Here is a 14,934-nt window from a genome sequence, read left to right as displayed (position 1 = left end):
TGAGGAAGATGAAGAGGGACCCCTCATACACTCACAAACCACGACAACCCAATCAATCAAAATAAGACGAAATGGAAAGTGATATTTCATTTTGGTTTGGTTCACCTTCACTTCACACATCACAATTAAGTAATGAATCACACTACCAAACAAGATTCAAAGGATCTATTGTGGAAACCAACAATGCTCATTCGTTAACTATGATAATTGATAACTCCACTATATGTCTATGTCAAACTTTGTCCGATATGATTATTCGCTCCATTACCATAAATGCTAGGAGTGTTTCGGTTGGGGAGATATTTAATTCTCTATAATCCATCATCATAATGACTAATGATGATGTATTACAATTACAGCCGAAAACAGAGTATCCGGCCCAATGCTATGCGCCAAATATAGGTACGGCAGGCCACCCTTTGATTTGGATTTCGAATCCTCCCGTTTATGCTCTCTCAACTGATTCCATTAAATTTCCATGGCTTGTAATTTCAATCAATCAAAGAAAGTAAAGCTATAAGTTAATTACAAGACAACGAAAATTTATTTTTCTTCAAATTTATTTGTATTAGTTCTTCAAAGTAACTAAACACGATCTCATAGAAAGAAATAGCTTTACAAACAACGTTATAGCTATTTTACATTTAATAGTAATAATGATAATGATAATAATCTACTATGAAATAGACCCGGTCATAAATGAATTTCAATTGAAAGGCTCAAGAGAAATGAAAAACAAAACAAGACTCTATAGCGCTGTACTAACTACTAACTACTAAGGAATCACGTTGTATGGGCACCATGTGTCCGTGAAGCCCATATGGCAAACACAAGAAACCAGAAAACGAATAAGATTGCCCAATAACGTGCAGGTCCGTACTTGATTCTGGTAAGCACAAACTGCAATAACTCAAGTATACAAAACTATCAGGATCCAAGAATCAAAACTCGATCAAATTTCTCAAACAAAATACAATAGAAAGGTGCGTGAAGTACTTACAAAGCGGAAAAAAACAACCACTGTTAAAGCACAAACACCTCCAAGTAGGATGTGAAGACCACTTTTGGCTGTTTTCTGTACAACAATACGATCAACTATAGGTTAGGTTGAATTATGCAGGCTTCTAACCAAAATCAACATGGAAGAAGCAAACAAGTTGTATAATCAACTTCCAAACACAACCAACACCACTGTATTTTGGAATGAACCCGAACATGGAAAAAACTATATTCAACTAAGACTAAAAAAGCTATGATGTGATTAAGGCTGTCCAGTCCCTTCCTTTGCCCATCCAAATCAGTAACTCTCGAAGTTGCCATGAATGGAGCAATTAGTCAGGTTTGGGGCCAGAAGCACAGAATGATAGCATAAAATACAACCTGCTATAGGATTTAAGCCTCAATTTTTTCGTTAGAGCCATTTCATAGTTAGCCAGCAAAAATTGTTCTAGGGTAAAGTGGTGCAGCCAGTGCTCCAGAGAGTTAAAAAATGACTTTACCGAGAAAAGTGACCACCTTACAACACAAACGCTAGTGACATTATTCTTCTTAAGATAGATGTTCACAGAGCAAACATATCAAAAGAAAGACAACAAAAAATGAAGCCTACAGATGAATATAAGCCAGAGTCCACATAATTCATATTGATTGATCAATTGATGTGGCTCTAAACATTGGAACTGAGTAAGTTATCTAAACTCTAGGCTAGGCTTTGATCTATAAACGAACGATGATTTATTACACTATGAGTAGTTAGATCCATTTGATTGTTAATTGTTTGTTAGTTTAATTCTGTGAGGCTTTCTAGTTAGAAGCATACCCAAACAAGCCCTAAATATGCATATGGCCAAAGGGAAGAAGACCTTATAAGTGATCAGTATGAGAATACCAGTCCATAACATCAACGTGAGTCCATTATTAATCTCATGTCCTTTATAAGAATGATAACAAATTCCTTGAATAAAATTGCTAGCTAAAGTTTCCAATTTCGTATTAATCTCAGATAGAGAGACATGAGAAATAAAGGCAAGCTCTACAAATTATATGGAAGCAATGACAGACTAGTGTCTTTGCTCCATGTTTTAGTGAAATACCATGCTTGCATGACCCCAATGCATGCATTATTATCATGACATTCTGAAGTTCAACCCTATAATAATCAATGTAAATGCATAGGTTTTGAGGCCCCATATTTAGGGCAGTTCCAAAATATGCAGGCACATTCAGGAAAAAGACATCTAGGCAAGAAATTACCATATAAAGAATTTGGTATGTTTCACCACTTATTGTGACTGGCTTTAAATCTTACGTACCTTTCCAACTCGAGGAGCTATCAGCCACGCAAGGGTGATTGTAAGCAGGCCAGTAGCAAGCAGGATCCCTGTGCCTTCCACGGCCCACTTGGTTGCAGGACTCTGTGCAGGGCCAGCATCTTCAGTAACAAAATTTGAAGGCTGCTCAGAAGCAACCTGTGAAACTGTGTCGGCATTGCTATTGTTGTTTATACTACTGGTATTATGAGGACAAAACCATAATGCAATCTCACTTAGCCGTTGCCTCCGGATAGCAGCCACAGCGTCAGGATCAACGCCAGTATTATTATTCGCATGGACATGAGGACCAGGATCCCCACTGACAGTTCTCTCCCTCAAGGCTTCATATTCCTTCAGAGAACCAACAACCTTGTTAAAGTCAGAGATTCTGATATTATTGGCTATGTGTCCACATATTTCACAAATTGTTGATCCATGATTAATAAACCACTTGAGTGCACAAGCATAGTGTACTAAAGCAAGGTCATTCTTACAACAGCAACCAAGTTCAATCAATGCATCTTGGTGAGACAAACCAATCTCCACATCACTTCTACACATGAAAACCTCCCCATTAGGGCCTACAAATTCCACCATCCCAGATTTGCTTCCAACATTTTTGTTAAAAGACATATTTTTCTGAATTCCCTGGCCTTCTGACCTTACCTCCCCATCTTCCCCATTCCATTTACAAGCTTTGATCACCGGAGTGATGCCCAAAAATTCTAGGGCAGCATCTCCCCTTTTATCAGATTCGGCACATTGGCACACGCGACAACTTGGCAAACCTGTGTCCTTCTCTAGGCTAGGTCGTGACTGAGATTCTAATTCAACAGTCTCAAGACTTGAGTAACCGTCATCACTGCCTTCTTCCTTTGGCGTTGCTGACCCATTTTCTTTGCCCATTGATGAATTGTCGGCGGTGTATTCAGATTCAAGCACAGAATTTGAGCTATCAGCTTATTTCCCCATTCTAGTTGAACAAAATTCACTTAATTTACCTCAAAACACTATCTCCTGCACTAAGAATTACCTCAAGAAGAAACCCAACACCACCATTCGAACAGATGCAAAGGAGCAAGTGGAAGCTGCAACGTATAAAATATTATCTATATCTATGTGAATAACCTGAAGCACAATAGTATAATTGCACGCCAATGGAATATGAGCAAATCAAAAACAGCTTCTTTTTTCTTTATCATCTCAGAAGATAAAAAGTAAATTAAATCCCCAAAATTTGATCAGGATGAAAATCAGGCAACGAATTGGAAAGAAAAAGGGAATGAGGTGATTACTTTACTTGGTGCTACCGCGACTGTTGAGCAGAGGAGAATTGAGATTTGGAATTTGTTTGTAGGAATTGGCTTTTTGTGCTTAACACGTTTTCTTTGGCTTCATATTCATACTCACTCTCGCTCAGACCCAGAGGACCCTGTGTGGAAGGTTAATTATTATTACCCACCAAACTCTCCCACACTTTACTCCACTCTTCTATTGTCTTCTCACTTTCACAGTCGCATCCGATCCACTCTCTTTCCTCCTTTTTATTACATTTCACCTTTTACTTACTCCTTCCATCTTCTAAAATCAGAATAATAAACACCCTATTAAAAACCCATACCCTTCAAATCATACGTTTCACTATTCCAATTACTCCTGATTTATTTGCACTCGCACTGGCAATCAATTCAATTCAATTTATAAGTTTCAATAAGCTTTTAATTTTTAACCATTTGTAGATAAAGAATTTGACTCTACCTATAATCAAATTGAATGATAATATACAGATTTTATATTAATTACTATTTTCACGAACAGTCAAGCCTTGCTTTGGGAAATTTATTTTCCCCTTTTGTAAAAAATAAAAACAGAGGTGTTGCAACTTGCAACATTCATTATTGAGGAATAAACGGAGACAAAGATTTGATTCCCACAATGAAGATAGTTTCCGGAAATGATGCCGACGCTTAGGTGTGCACCCCACATACGCACTAATAAGGTAAAGGCACAGAATTCAATTTTAAGTGTAAGAACTAAGAGATAAGTAACACTATAACAGAGACACAGGGTTCATCTATAGGATAATTTTTTTTTTTTCTTCTTAGTTTAGTTAACATGTGCCCTTAAACTTATCACTAATAAAAAAAATTTAAATATTTTTATTTAATAAATATATTAAAAATTTAAATTTTTTATAAAAAATTTTTTATTTTATAATCTTAACATATGTTTTAAAAATATATAATTTTTTTATTTTTTTAAATAATTATTGATGTAATTAATATAAAATTATTTTACACTTATAATCCATCAAAATTAAATTCTAATTATATAATTTACTTTAGCTAAAATAATTATTTTTATATTAATTCATAAATAATTATCTAAAAAATCATATATAATTAAATGATATAGGTCGGTATTTTAAAATTAAATTCATTATTAAAAAAGGTAAATTTTAATGTACTAAAAAATTTTTTAAGTTTTAGAATAAATGACTATAATATATATATATATATATATATATATATATATATATATATATATATATATATATAAAATACAAAAATAAAAATAGATATTTATTAATATATAAAATCATATTAATAAAATTTTTAAATACTTTTTAAAAATTCTTAAATTTTGCAAAACTAACATAACAAGTGTATAATCCTTTTAATTTACCATAGATAAAGCCAGGTGTTGTAATTCTTGAAAATTATAAACATTTTTCTAAAAAAAGTTTTAATAAACTAATTCTTTTTTTATTGGGTAAATTACTAAAAATGTATTCGAATAATTTTGTCACTAATAAAAATATACTCGAATTTTGTTATCAACAAAAATGCTCTCTGTAACACCCCGTTACCCTAAACTTTATCTCTAGCCGTAAAATAAAGGATAACAAAGTGCCACAACAGTTCTATAGCTTATAATATATAATATTTGTCCAAGAATTTGCATAACTAGAAGTCCGATGAAGGAATAACACTCAAATTTCCGCAAAGCGAAATTACGAAACGCGAAGCGTTCACACACGATAACTAAACGCATAGGTACGGATAGAACAAGACATTATATATATATATATCATGGTTCTAAAAATCGAACTGGATCGGCCGGTTCAATCGGAATAACCGAGAACCGGTCAGCTAGTCGGTCCGGGTAAGCCTAAAAATCGCCTGGCAAAAAATTGGTAAAAAATCAGTCAAACTGGCCGGTTTTTTAAAGGGTTTCCGATTTGGAAATGCATCCTCTAAATGTCGCTATTTTGTATAAAAATTAAAAAAAAAGGGCAAGTGCTGAAGTGAAAACCCTAAATCCCAATTGTCAATTGAAGCCACAGCCACTCATCTCTCCTCTCTTCTCTGAGAAGTGAGAAGCTGAGAACCATTGCAGCCACCAGCCCACCACCACCAGTCGAGCAGCCCACCACCACCAGTCGAGCAGCCCACCGCCACCGCGTCCCGCAGCCACCGCGTCCAGCAGCCTCCACGTCCAGCAGCCACAACGTCCAACAGCCTCCGCGTCCAGCAGCCTCTGCGTTCCACAGCCACAGCAGCGACGGGTTTGACCACCGCAGCCTCCACCGTGTCCCGCAGCTGCCGTTCGTGTGCGTCGTCCATTAGTGGTCGGTCACTCCTCCTTCTCCTTCGTCGCAGGTATCCCTCTTCTCTGCTGTGCTCGCCGCAATTTCTCCAGCCCCCTCTGCTCTGCCGTGGTCCCCTCCCTCTGCTCTACCTTTCTCGTCGCAATTTCTCCAGCCCCCTCTGCTCTGCCGTGGTCGCCTCCCTCTGCTCTTTCGTGCTCGCTGAAGATTCTAGTAGGTGAGTCCTCTCCTCTTTGCCGTGTTCTTGCTGTGTTGTGTATTGGAAAGTCGTTCTTGCTTTGTTATGGTATGGAATGGTGTGCTGTTGCAATCCTCTTTGCTGTGTTTTTGACTGTTATTGTGTTCTTGTTATGGTGTTAATAATTGTTCTTTTTGCTGTGTTATTGATTAATTGTTAATAATTTATATTACACAATAATCTGTATTTTGTTGTTAATAATCTTGTTGTGTTGTTCTTGGTGTTGTATTTAAACTGCTGCTGGTGTTGTGGTTATTAACAATTTAGACATAAGTGTCATGTTATTTACATGGTTTTGATTTTTATGCTTGTGCTTGTGCATTTTTAGTCTTGTTTCAAAGACTAGTGTATGGAAGAATACATAATGAGTCACACGATATTGATGGAGGAGTTGGTGTTGTAATTAGGAATGAGATGAGAATCATAATGGAGGCATCAGCAACCCAGGCAATACCTTATCCCCTTGAAGCACATGAAGCAGAAGCATATGCAGCATTTTGGGGGTTGAATTTTGCAAAAGATTGTTGTTTTTCAAAGGTGATTCTTGAAAGTGACAATATAGAAGTAATGGGTGCCCTCAAACAGAGAAGGTGTTTTAATTCTTGTTTTGGAACTTTTATTACTGATGCCATTTCACTTATTAGAAATTTTAGATTTGTGGAATTTAGTCATGTTAAGAGGAAAGGGAATAGAGTAGCTCATGAATTAGCAACCTTAGCTCTTACCACTCCAAATTGCATGTGGATGGAAGATGCCCCAAGTCATGTTCAGAACTTGGCTATGTTAGATGTCTTTCTTTTATCCTGAATGAAATTTCCTCTGTTTCAAAAAATATATGGAAGAATACTATATGTATATGCTGCATATTTATGCTTAGGTGCTGACTCTACATAGCTTTTTTCTTGAAGTTTTGCTCTTTATTATGTGAAATTTTAAATTTTATTAAGTTAAAAATTATTAAATTTATATATTTATAATAATTTATTATTTAAAATTATTTTTAGATTTTTTAATAATTTTATTTAATATTAATTAAACCGGTTGAACCTCGGTCGAACCAGTGAACCAGTGACCTCACCGGTTCTTTGACCGGTCCAGTTCTCGCAACCTTGATATATATATATATATATATATAACCTTGTAGATAGCTCCGGGATACACAAGGTAGTACTTAAATTAAACAAGACATATATATAAGTATGATATATAAAAAGAGGACTAGTCACAGCCTGCAAAGTTTAGACCGGCTAGTCAAACTGGATACAACAGAGTTTTGAAGTTTAAAACAGCAACAACCTATCTCTCAAAGTTTTTAGAAATAAAGCCTCTAAGGCAACAAGGTCATATAAATACAAAAGATGAGAGAGTGACTATATCAAAATGAAGCATAATAAAACAAAGATGAAACCATACTCTGCTTTGTCACCATCTCGCAACTTACGGAGGTGGGTTACGACCTGCATTTAAAAAAATAAAAACAACAACATATGGTATGAGAACCAGAGGTTCTTAGTATGGTAACAGTACCCAGTATATAAGATGTAAGGTAACGGGATGCCAAAGGCAATACTAGAACTTCACATCAATACACTTGTTTAAGCTTAACAAAATAAATAAATTAAACGATAAACCATAAACAGGGTTATCTAAACTTAGGGGATTTCTAACTAAAACTAGTCACACCGCTGTATCCCATAGCCTTCGCCAACCTAACCTTCGTATGATCTCATCGCCACCGCCTACCTGATCTCCTCAGTACCAGACAATCACAGATAATACAAGCAAGTAATACACAGGTAATATTCATATATAGTAAGTAATTCAAGAAGCAAGTAGGTATATTATACATTTAGGAAAACTGCAAGTAATCAAAGCAAACAAGCCCATAAGAGATGCATATGATGAATGCCTATTCTATTGGCTGTGATATCACATGTCGGTTATAGTGCCAAACCCGACACCAAATCCGGTCGGCAACTCCTGGATTAGTCTCTCGGTTGCGCATACTCAGGAGAAATAATTCCGAGGAATGAGTGCCCTACCACCTTCTCCTTTCAAAGGGAAACGTTTCGAGGGAGAGTGCCCTACCACCTTCCTCTGGATGCTGCATGATTCCGTTGGTTAGTGCCCTACCACCTTGCAACCAGAGAGAAAACGCATACTCAGGAGGAATAATTCCGAGGGATGAGTGCCCTACCACCTTCTCCATGAGCGAGAAATGTGAGTGGGAAGTCTAGCTTCAACCCTCACATCCGAACGTAGGCGGGAGATTGCCACAGCCCCTACGACGGAGAACAAAGCATATCACAATTACATAACCCATCTCAGAGGCCACTGCTCATAGCACACTTCTATTCATACTCTTTCCATTAACCATAATCATTCATGTTCCTCAAGTCATGATCACCTTAACACTCTGCCCAAATACTCCAGCTATTCCATCCACAGAACTTTCCAAACCTAAATTACCATCTTCTAAACTCATAACTAAAATAATATCCCTTTTATTCATTTATTATTTTCTCCCTTGATTCAAGACCCTAAAACTGGCAAAATGGTTTTAAACAAGTGTTACAGAAGTTTGCAAGTTCGCCGGGAAGATAAAACGGTTAAAAACAAGGTTTTCATTCAAAAATAGGACAGTGTGCATACGCACTCCCAGGAGAGTTTTCACAAATTGTGCGTAGACACAGAAGGTAAAAGTTTTCGTTTTGAGTGCACGCATAGATACATGCGAACGCCCTCAAGAGAAGGTATTTTCCAGCGTGTGCGTGCGCACGATGTTGTGCGTACACACAACTTGCAAATTTCGTAGGGTGGGTGTGCACACCAGAGTGTGCGAGCATACCAGTGTCTGCATACGCACGTTTTCTGAAAATCACAGGGTGTGCGTGCGCACAACTGTGTGCGTACGCACAAGTAAGAATGTGGCCCCTGTTTAGAACACACGCACAACAGTGTGCGTGCGCACACAAACCAGAACTTAAAATTTCTACAATATCATAGAAATCAGATTTTTGACACCAACTTCCAACGATCATATCTGTCTCTACAAATTTTAGATTTCTACAAAATTTATACCGTTTTAAAGCTCTTTGAATTATCTATGATTTGATATAAAATTCAATCAATTTCAAAAACTGTAACTCAAGATATAATCCGCCAAAGGTGGCCTAAAACCCATTTTTACCAAAAATACTAAAAACTTAACTTTACCAAAACTCTCAATTCAAAACCAAACTACTCACAACCCAAACAATGCCAAAACAACACAAAAGTCTATACCATTCAATCCTCAAACTCAACCATCAATAACCTTTCCAATTACACTATTCCACACCATCAAAATCATTATTCATCAACATCTAAATTCAACCTAAATCACATCAAACTCCTAAATTCCATCATTATTCAACTATACAACATCCAAATATTAATATCCCAAATTATCAACTCCTTCAACACTTATCAATCCAGGCATCAATTTATCATCATCAAAATTCATAATCCACATAATTTATCAACAATATCAACACTCCTCATTAACAACAATCAATCACAACATTCATCATCCACCTCCATAGTCATTAAATACCAACAATCAACATCAATAATCATCATCAATCATCATCCATTCAATCCTATCCTAAGGTCCACTAGCCTAAGTGTCACGAAACATTACATATTACATAAAGAAAACCAAAACTATACATTGGCTGATTTCCACGCAACTCAAAACACCAAACTCAAGCTCAAATCTCCAAAACCATCAAGCTCACTCCAACAAACATCAAACCTCAATAAACATCATATAACATACCAGCATCAAACCTAGGGTTCACAAAAATAACTAAACACAAGGGTTTAGTGAGACCTTACCTTACCCAACGAGGTCAGGGAAAAAACCCAACAATATTCAATACTAGATCACCTCTAAACAAACAAAATCACAAAATCTACTAAAAAATCATAACAAAAAAATATGAAAATGCTAGGTCAGAAAATTGGAGTGTGAGTTTAGAGTTCTTACCTACAAAACTTAGTTAGAAATACGGACTCGGCGAGAGTGACGCGTGGTCGCAAACGGCTCGTCATGGAGCTCTATAGCTCAAGATATGGCTAAAAGAAGGAGGAGATGAATAGTAACTTCTCCTCTCTTCTTCCTTCTCTCAAAATAGCGCCTCTCACTCTTTGGGTGTGCTTAAATGAGCTAAAAGCTCATTAAATATGTATTTATATGCTGGACCTTAGGCTCGGTTTGGACCCAGTCAAATCCGTTAGCATTTTAGATTCGTTTGGTCCACTTTGGACAAAAACCTTTAAGATTAGTGCTTGGTTTTAAATTCTAAATTATTTTTGTCTTTTTAAAACAATAAATCAAATTTTCAAAATCTTATTTTCCAAAAATACGCAGTACCGAACAGACTAGAGCCGGTACTGCCGGCTTAAGAACGGTACGCATTTTTACAAAAATCTTTCGCAAAAGATACATTTTCCAACTCAAAAAAATTTATTAAAATCAAATTTCACCTTTTTATTTTCAAAATATCATTTCTATATTCTCAAACCTATTTCGGGCAATTAAGTTATTATTTTATTAAAACGGTTACGTGAAAAAATTCTGATTCTTACACTCTCAAATAATTTAAAAACGTGATCAAAATGCCTAATATTAAATATATGTTCTCAAAAAATATTTTAAAAATTAAATTTTGATACGATTTTTTATAAGCATAATTAAAAAATGAGATATTTTTATCCTTAAAATTTAATGATTTTTCGCTAAGGATATATTTTTTGTGATTTCTTTGTCAATAACCAATAATATTTTTAAAGAATAAACTAAAAATATAGAGATCAAACTTGTATCCTATTTTGTGTATGTGTTTTTTTAAATATGTATCTAAACATTTCTATAAAATTTTGGAACAAATGCATAAGCGATTTGTTAAATACAAAAGTTATTTGCCACTTACAAAAAAATAATATTCTTTTTGAATTTTTTTCACATTTTTAAATTATTTAAAAATATTTTTGTCGATAATAAAATTCGAGTGCATTTTGTGTAGTTTATCTTTTTTTTATCAATCAAAACCTTTATTTCTAAAAGAAAATATTTTTGGAGGATATCTATATAGATTTTTGTTTTGGACTGAAATTTCAACATAGAACTATAAACAAATAAAATTGTTAACAAATGTCAAACTATTTGGATCGTTGTGCCTTCCATGTTGGGCCCAATTCTCCCGTTTTCCTCTCTTTATCATATCTTCCTTCAACCAAAAACCAAAAATCGGATTTTGTAAAACACAAACAATGTCATTTTACGTCCCTTCGGGGACATCCGATAAAAAAAAACAATGTCATTTTACTACTAATGACCAAATCCATTAATTAATTAATTAACCCACAACCCCAAAAAAACCCCCAAAATTCACGAAGTTCTAATTTTATTATAATTTGTAGTAGTTGGCGATTTGGCATTAAAGATACTTCAAAATCAAGGATTGCAGGTCTAGGCTGATGTTGCTGCATCCATATGTAGAAAGGAGTCATCAGGTTTTTATATTTGAATATCATTTGTTTAAACATTTTCATTTCAAGAATTTCAGCATGTCATTTGTCTTGATTTTTACCGAATACAGATCAATGTAACAGTTCATTTTGCATTCTTGCAAGACAAGAAGATATTAGTCTGCAAATACAATCATAAGTATGCCTTGGTCTGTTTCAGAAACCTGAATTCATTTAACATTTTGCCAATGTGAAATATTGCAATTGATCACATGATATTTAAGCAGAAGTCTAACTCAAATTGATGCATAAATCAATAAGACCCCTTTGCTGGGTTTATTGCAGACAACAACAATAGAAAAAAAATTAGTTTGCTTTCATGCTATCCTAATTAAATGTCTCTTAAATAAAATAAGATAAAAATCCAAGGTCGAATTCTTGATTCTGAATGGTTCCAAAGTTGCAATTGTTAATGTTATCTTGAAGTTGACAAATCATGGGTTGTACCCTCATCACTAGAAGTGCCTTCATTGAGCCTTCTGCTTGTATCCCTCTTCTTGCCCCACTCATGCAGCCTGAGGTGTAGTTCTGCAGCTGCAATCAAGAAGTGAATGCACTGTTTTGGCCTCAGAATATTGACAATACCTTGAAGTGTTCTAAGCCTTAAACCATCAGCTCTTTGCAAAATCTCCTCCAATCCTTCCTCCTTTGGCATCAGAGCTGAATCAACCCTCTCCTCTACCTCTTTCTTTCCACCCTTGTCAGTTTCATTGGCCCTTAACATCTCAGAAACAGCATGAGAAAGTTCCACCATTGATGCATCTGCCACTGTTTCTTGATGTGTTGCCATCATATCTGTGATTTCCCTCTCCTCTGCGATTGTCCTCTTCTGAATCTCATCAATTTGAGCTAGTTGAGTTGCTGATAGATCACCCAAATCAGATGTTCTTAGACCCTGAAGGAGTTCATCCAACTTGGCCTCAAATTGCAACCCAGCCTTGGAATATAGAAGGTGAAAAGCCATGCTTGGTCTCCAACCACCAATCCAAAGAAAAGCATCTTCCAAGGAGCTTCTCCATGTTGGAGACAGCATGGCCAGAACATCATGCTTTGCCCACTTTGACTTGGCCTCGTAATAGTACTCATAATGCTTGACAACTCCATCAATCAGAGCCTGAAGCTTCTCATCTGTGAGCTCTGTTGTTGCAGATGCCACCAGCTCCTTCAGGTGTTGGTTTTGCTCAACCACCCATCCCTCAAAGAACTTGTGAAAGCTGTCAGTTCCACTTCCACTCTCTGAGGTGCCATATTCAGAGGGTTGTGAATGGTACATGTCATAGCTTGGACATGGAAGCTCTGACATTTTTGCCAAGCAGAATATGCAACCCTCTGCCTCTAGTTTAACAATTTGTTGTTTGGGATAATAATATATTCTGTGTATATATATATATATATATGGAAGTGGGAGAAATTAATGGGCAAGTGGGGCTGTACTAAATTGCGGCTTTCAGTTAAGGGGGCTATGCCATTGGATGAAGGGTTGGCAATTGGATTCAATACATCTAATGTGATCAAGTGGAAGGAAGCAAAACTGCAAAACTGCAAAACTGCAAAACAAAACAAGGGGTTGCAAAATACAAAAATAAATTGAAGGTGGCTGGTATAAATTTAGTTTAATTTAATGTCAGGGTGGGATCTGTGTGCACAGGGAAAAAGAATTATCTTCATCCATAAGAGCATATCCACCGTTCATATGGATTTGTATTTTAGTAGTTATGTTATATATGTCAGTCACGTGGTTTTAATTTGAGGGTGAGATATAACCCATTATCCGTGTAGGAGTAGGAAAGAAGATTGGAAAATGGTTTTAATTTCCTCCAACCGCGCATACTGAATATTTCTTTGAATGCCATTTGAAGAAAGGTGACATAATCAATGTGTTTTATAATATACTAGTATAATAATAATTACGAGATGATATTTAAATACTATAAATGGAAGATGCTGGAGCTCCCTTAATGCAAATGGATCATGTGCCTTGCTTCCCAGAAGGGGGTAAATCACGTCTCCTTTTACAACTATCACTGGTGAAAAAGAGAGTAGTGTGTGAAATGATATTATTTTGTTAAAAATTGGATATCAATATAAAATTACATCATTTATTTTAATCAGCGTGACAAACTAATATATCAAATCATCAGCACATCATTAACAAAAATGTGTTTGGAGATTGTAAATTTAGAATTCAATTTTAATCGATTAAAATTTTAAAGGTTGATTTAAGTTTAATTTTAAAAACTAAATTGAATATTAACTCCAATAATATAATTAAAATTCTTCAATAATATAGTAGAGTATATATAAATATTTAGGGCCAGATTGAATTGACTTTTAAAAAAATATTTACTTTTTATTTTTTAATAGACAAAAGTTATATTACATTTAAAAAGACTTTTTAAAAAAAATAATTATTAAAAATGTCTTTTATTTTTATTTTTTTAAAAAATAATGTATTGTTAGCTTTAAAAAAAGTAAATAATTTATTTTTTAATAAAAATATTTTTTTAAAAGACATATTTAAATAAATTTTAAAATAAATAAAAATATTTTACTTTTAAAAAAAATCACTTAAAAAAAAGTTAATCCAAACTAATACTTAATTAATTGATGATCATACAACCTTTTTTTTTTTTTTCTTTATGCCACTGATCATACGTAATATTGCATGTAGTTGCCAAACAGTAGATGCATATTGCATACGCAGATAAATCCGTATATAGAAATAGAAGAAAACCATCTTTTTTTTATGAAGGAAGAAAAACCAAATCTAAACACGAAAATCGCCACAAGCCAAACTATCTCATGCAACGCAATACCTAAAATATTATGGTCCAGTGTCATTCAATTTTCTTTCAAAGGGAATACGTAACCTGAGATTATATTTCTATTTCACGGCCTTATGATTTGTTTCGTAATTAAAAAATATGAGTGGTATAGTTGCAAAACAACCAAATATGTATTAATATGGCGCACATAGAAAAACATGCATGCTGCAACATGGATAGGTGATCTATCTTATTAATGCGACTCAATATTATTTATATGGATTTTGGTTTTGGGAATGGGAAAGAATATCATGTTCGTCACCGCTAATTTGGGCTTTTCTTCTTTCTTTTTTTTCCTGAGAAAAGCAACTATGCTTTTGGCTTTTTACTAGTAATTGCATCAACAAAATAAAGGGGGAAAATATTTATATTAGG

At 34.9% G+C, this 14,934-nt stretch overlaps 2 protein-coding genes across 3 annotated transcripts; both read right to left on the bottom strand.

Annotated features, from left to right (window-relative positions):
• Positions 1 to 542: 542 nt before the first annotated feature.
• On the bottom strand, positions 543 to 3,944 carry LOC107630923 (RING/FYVE/PHD zinc finger superfamily protein). 2 transcript variants are annotated; one of them, XM_016334218.3, is made up of 4 exons: positions 3,613 to 3,944; positions 2,313 to 3,400; positions 1,001 to 1,075; positions 543 to 900 (listed from the first exon to the last, which is right to left on the bottom strand). In XM_016334218.3, exons 2-4 carry the CDS (start codon positions 3,216 to 3,218, stop codon positions 784 to 786), a joined length of 1,098 nt encoding a protein of 365 aa, XP_016189704.1. In that variant the 5' UTR covers positions 3,219 to 3,400; positions 3,613 to 3,944; the 3' UTR covers positions 543 to 783. The 2 variants fall into 2 exon arrangements, with proteins under 2 accessions (XP_016189704.1, XP_016189701.1); XM_016334215.3 differs by having other exon boundaries at positions 3,608 to 3,894.
• Positions 3,945 to 11,888: 7,944 nt separating this feature from the next.
• Positions 11,889 to 13,307, bottom strand: LOC148572341 (protein DOG1-like 4). Its single transcript, XM_088509431.1, has one exon. It carries the CDS (start codon positions 13,035 to 13,037, stop codon positions 12,150 to 12,152), a length of 888 nt encoding a protein of 295 aa, XP_088365557.1. The 5' UTR covers positions 13,038 to 13,307; the 3' UTR covers positions 11,889 to 12,149.
• Positions 13,308 to 14,934: the final 1,627 nt, after the last annotated feature.

Source organism: Arachis ipaensis, chromosome B3, assembly GCF_059453495.1.
Source record: "Arachis ipaensis isolate K30076 ecotype BB chromosome B3, ASM5945349v1, whole genome shotgun sequence".
In the NCBI taxonomy this organism is placed as follows: Eukaryota; Viridiplantae; Streptophyta; class Magnoliopsida; order Fabales; family Fabaceae; genus Arachis; species Arachis ipaensis.
The sequence above is the reverse complement of the archived record's forward strand: the minus strand, read 5'-3'. Positions and strand labels throughout refer to the sequence as shown.

Bases quoted from the DNA above. Each gene is read 5' to 3' on its own strand.
- LOC148572341 (XM_088509431.1), bottom strand. From the start codon at position 13,037: ATGTCAGAGCTTCCATGTCCAAGCTATGACATGTACCATTCACAACCC.
- LOC107630923 (XM_016334218.3), bottom strand. From the start codon at position 3,218: ATGGGCAAAGAAAATGGGTCAGCAACGCCAAAGGAAGAAGGCAGTGAT. The intron at 1,076-2,312 runs GTACGTAAGATT...ATTGTTGTACAG, and splicing joins TAGCTCCTCGAGTTGGAAAG to AAAACAGCCAAAAGTGGTCT. The intron at 901-1,000 runs GTAAGTACTTCA...GAGTTATTGCAG, and splicing joins TGGTTGTTTTTTTCCGCTTT to TTTGTGCTTACCAGAATCAA.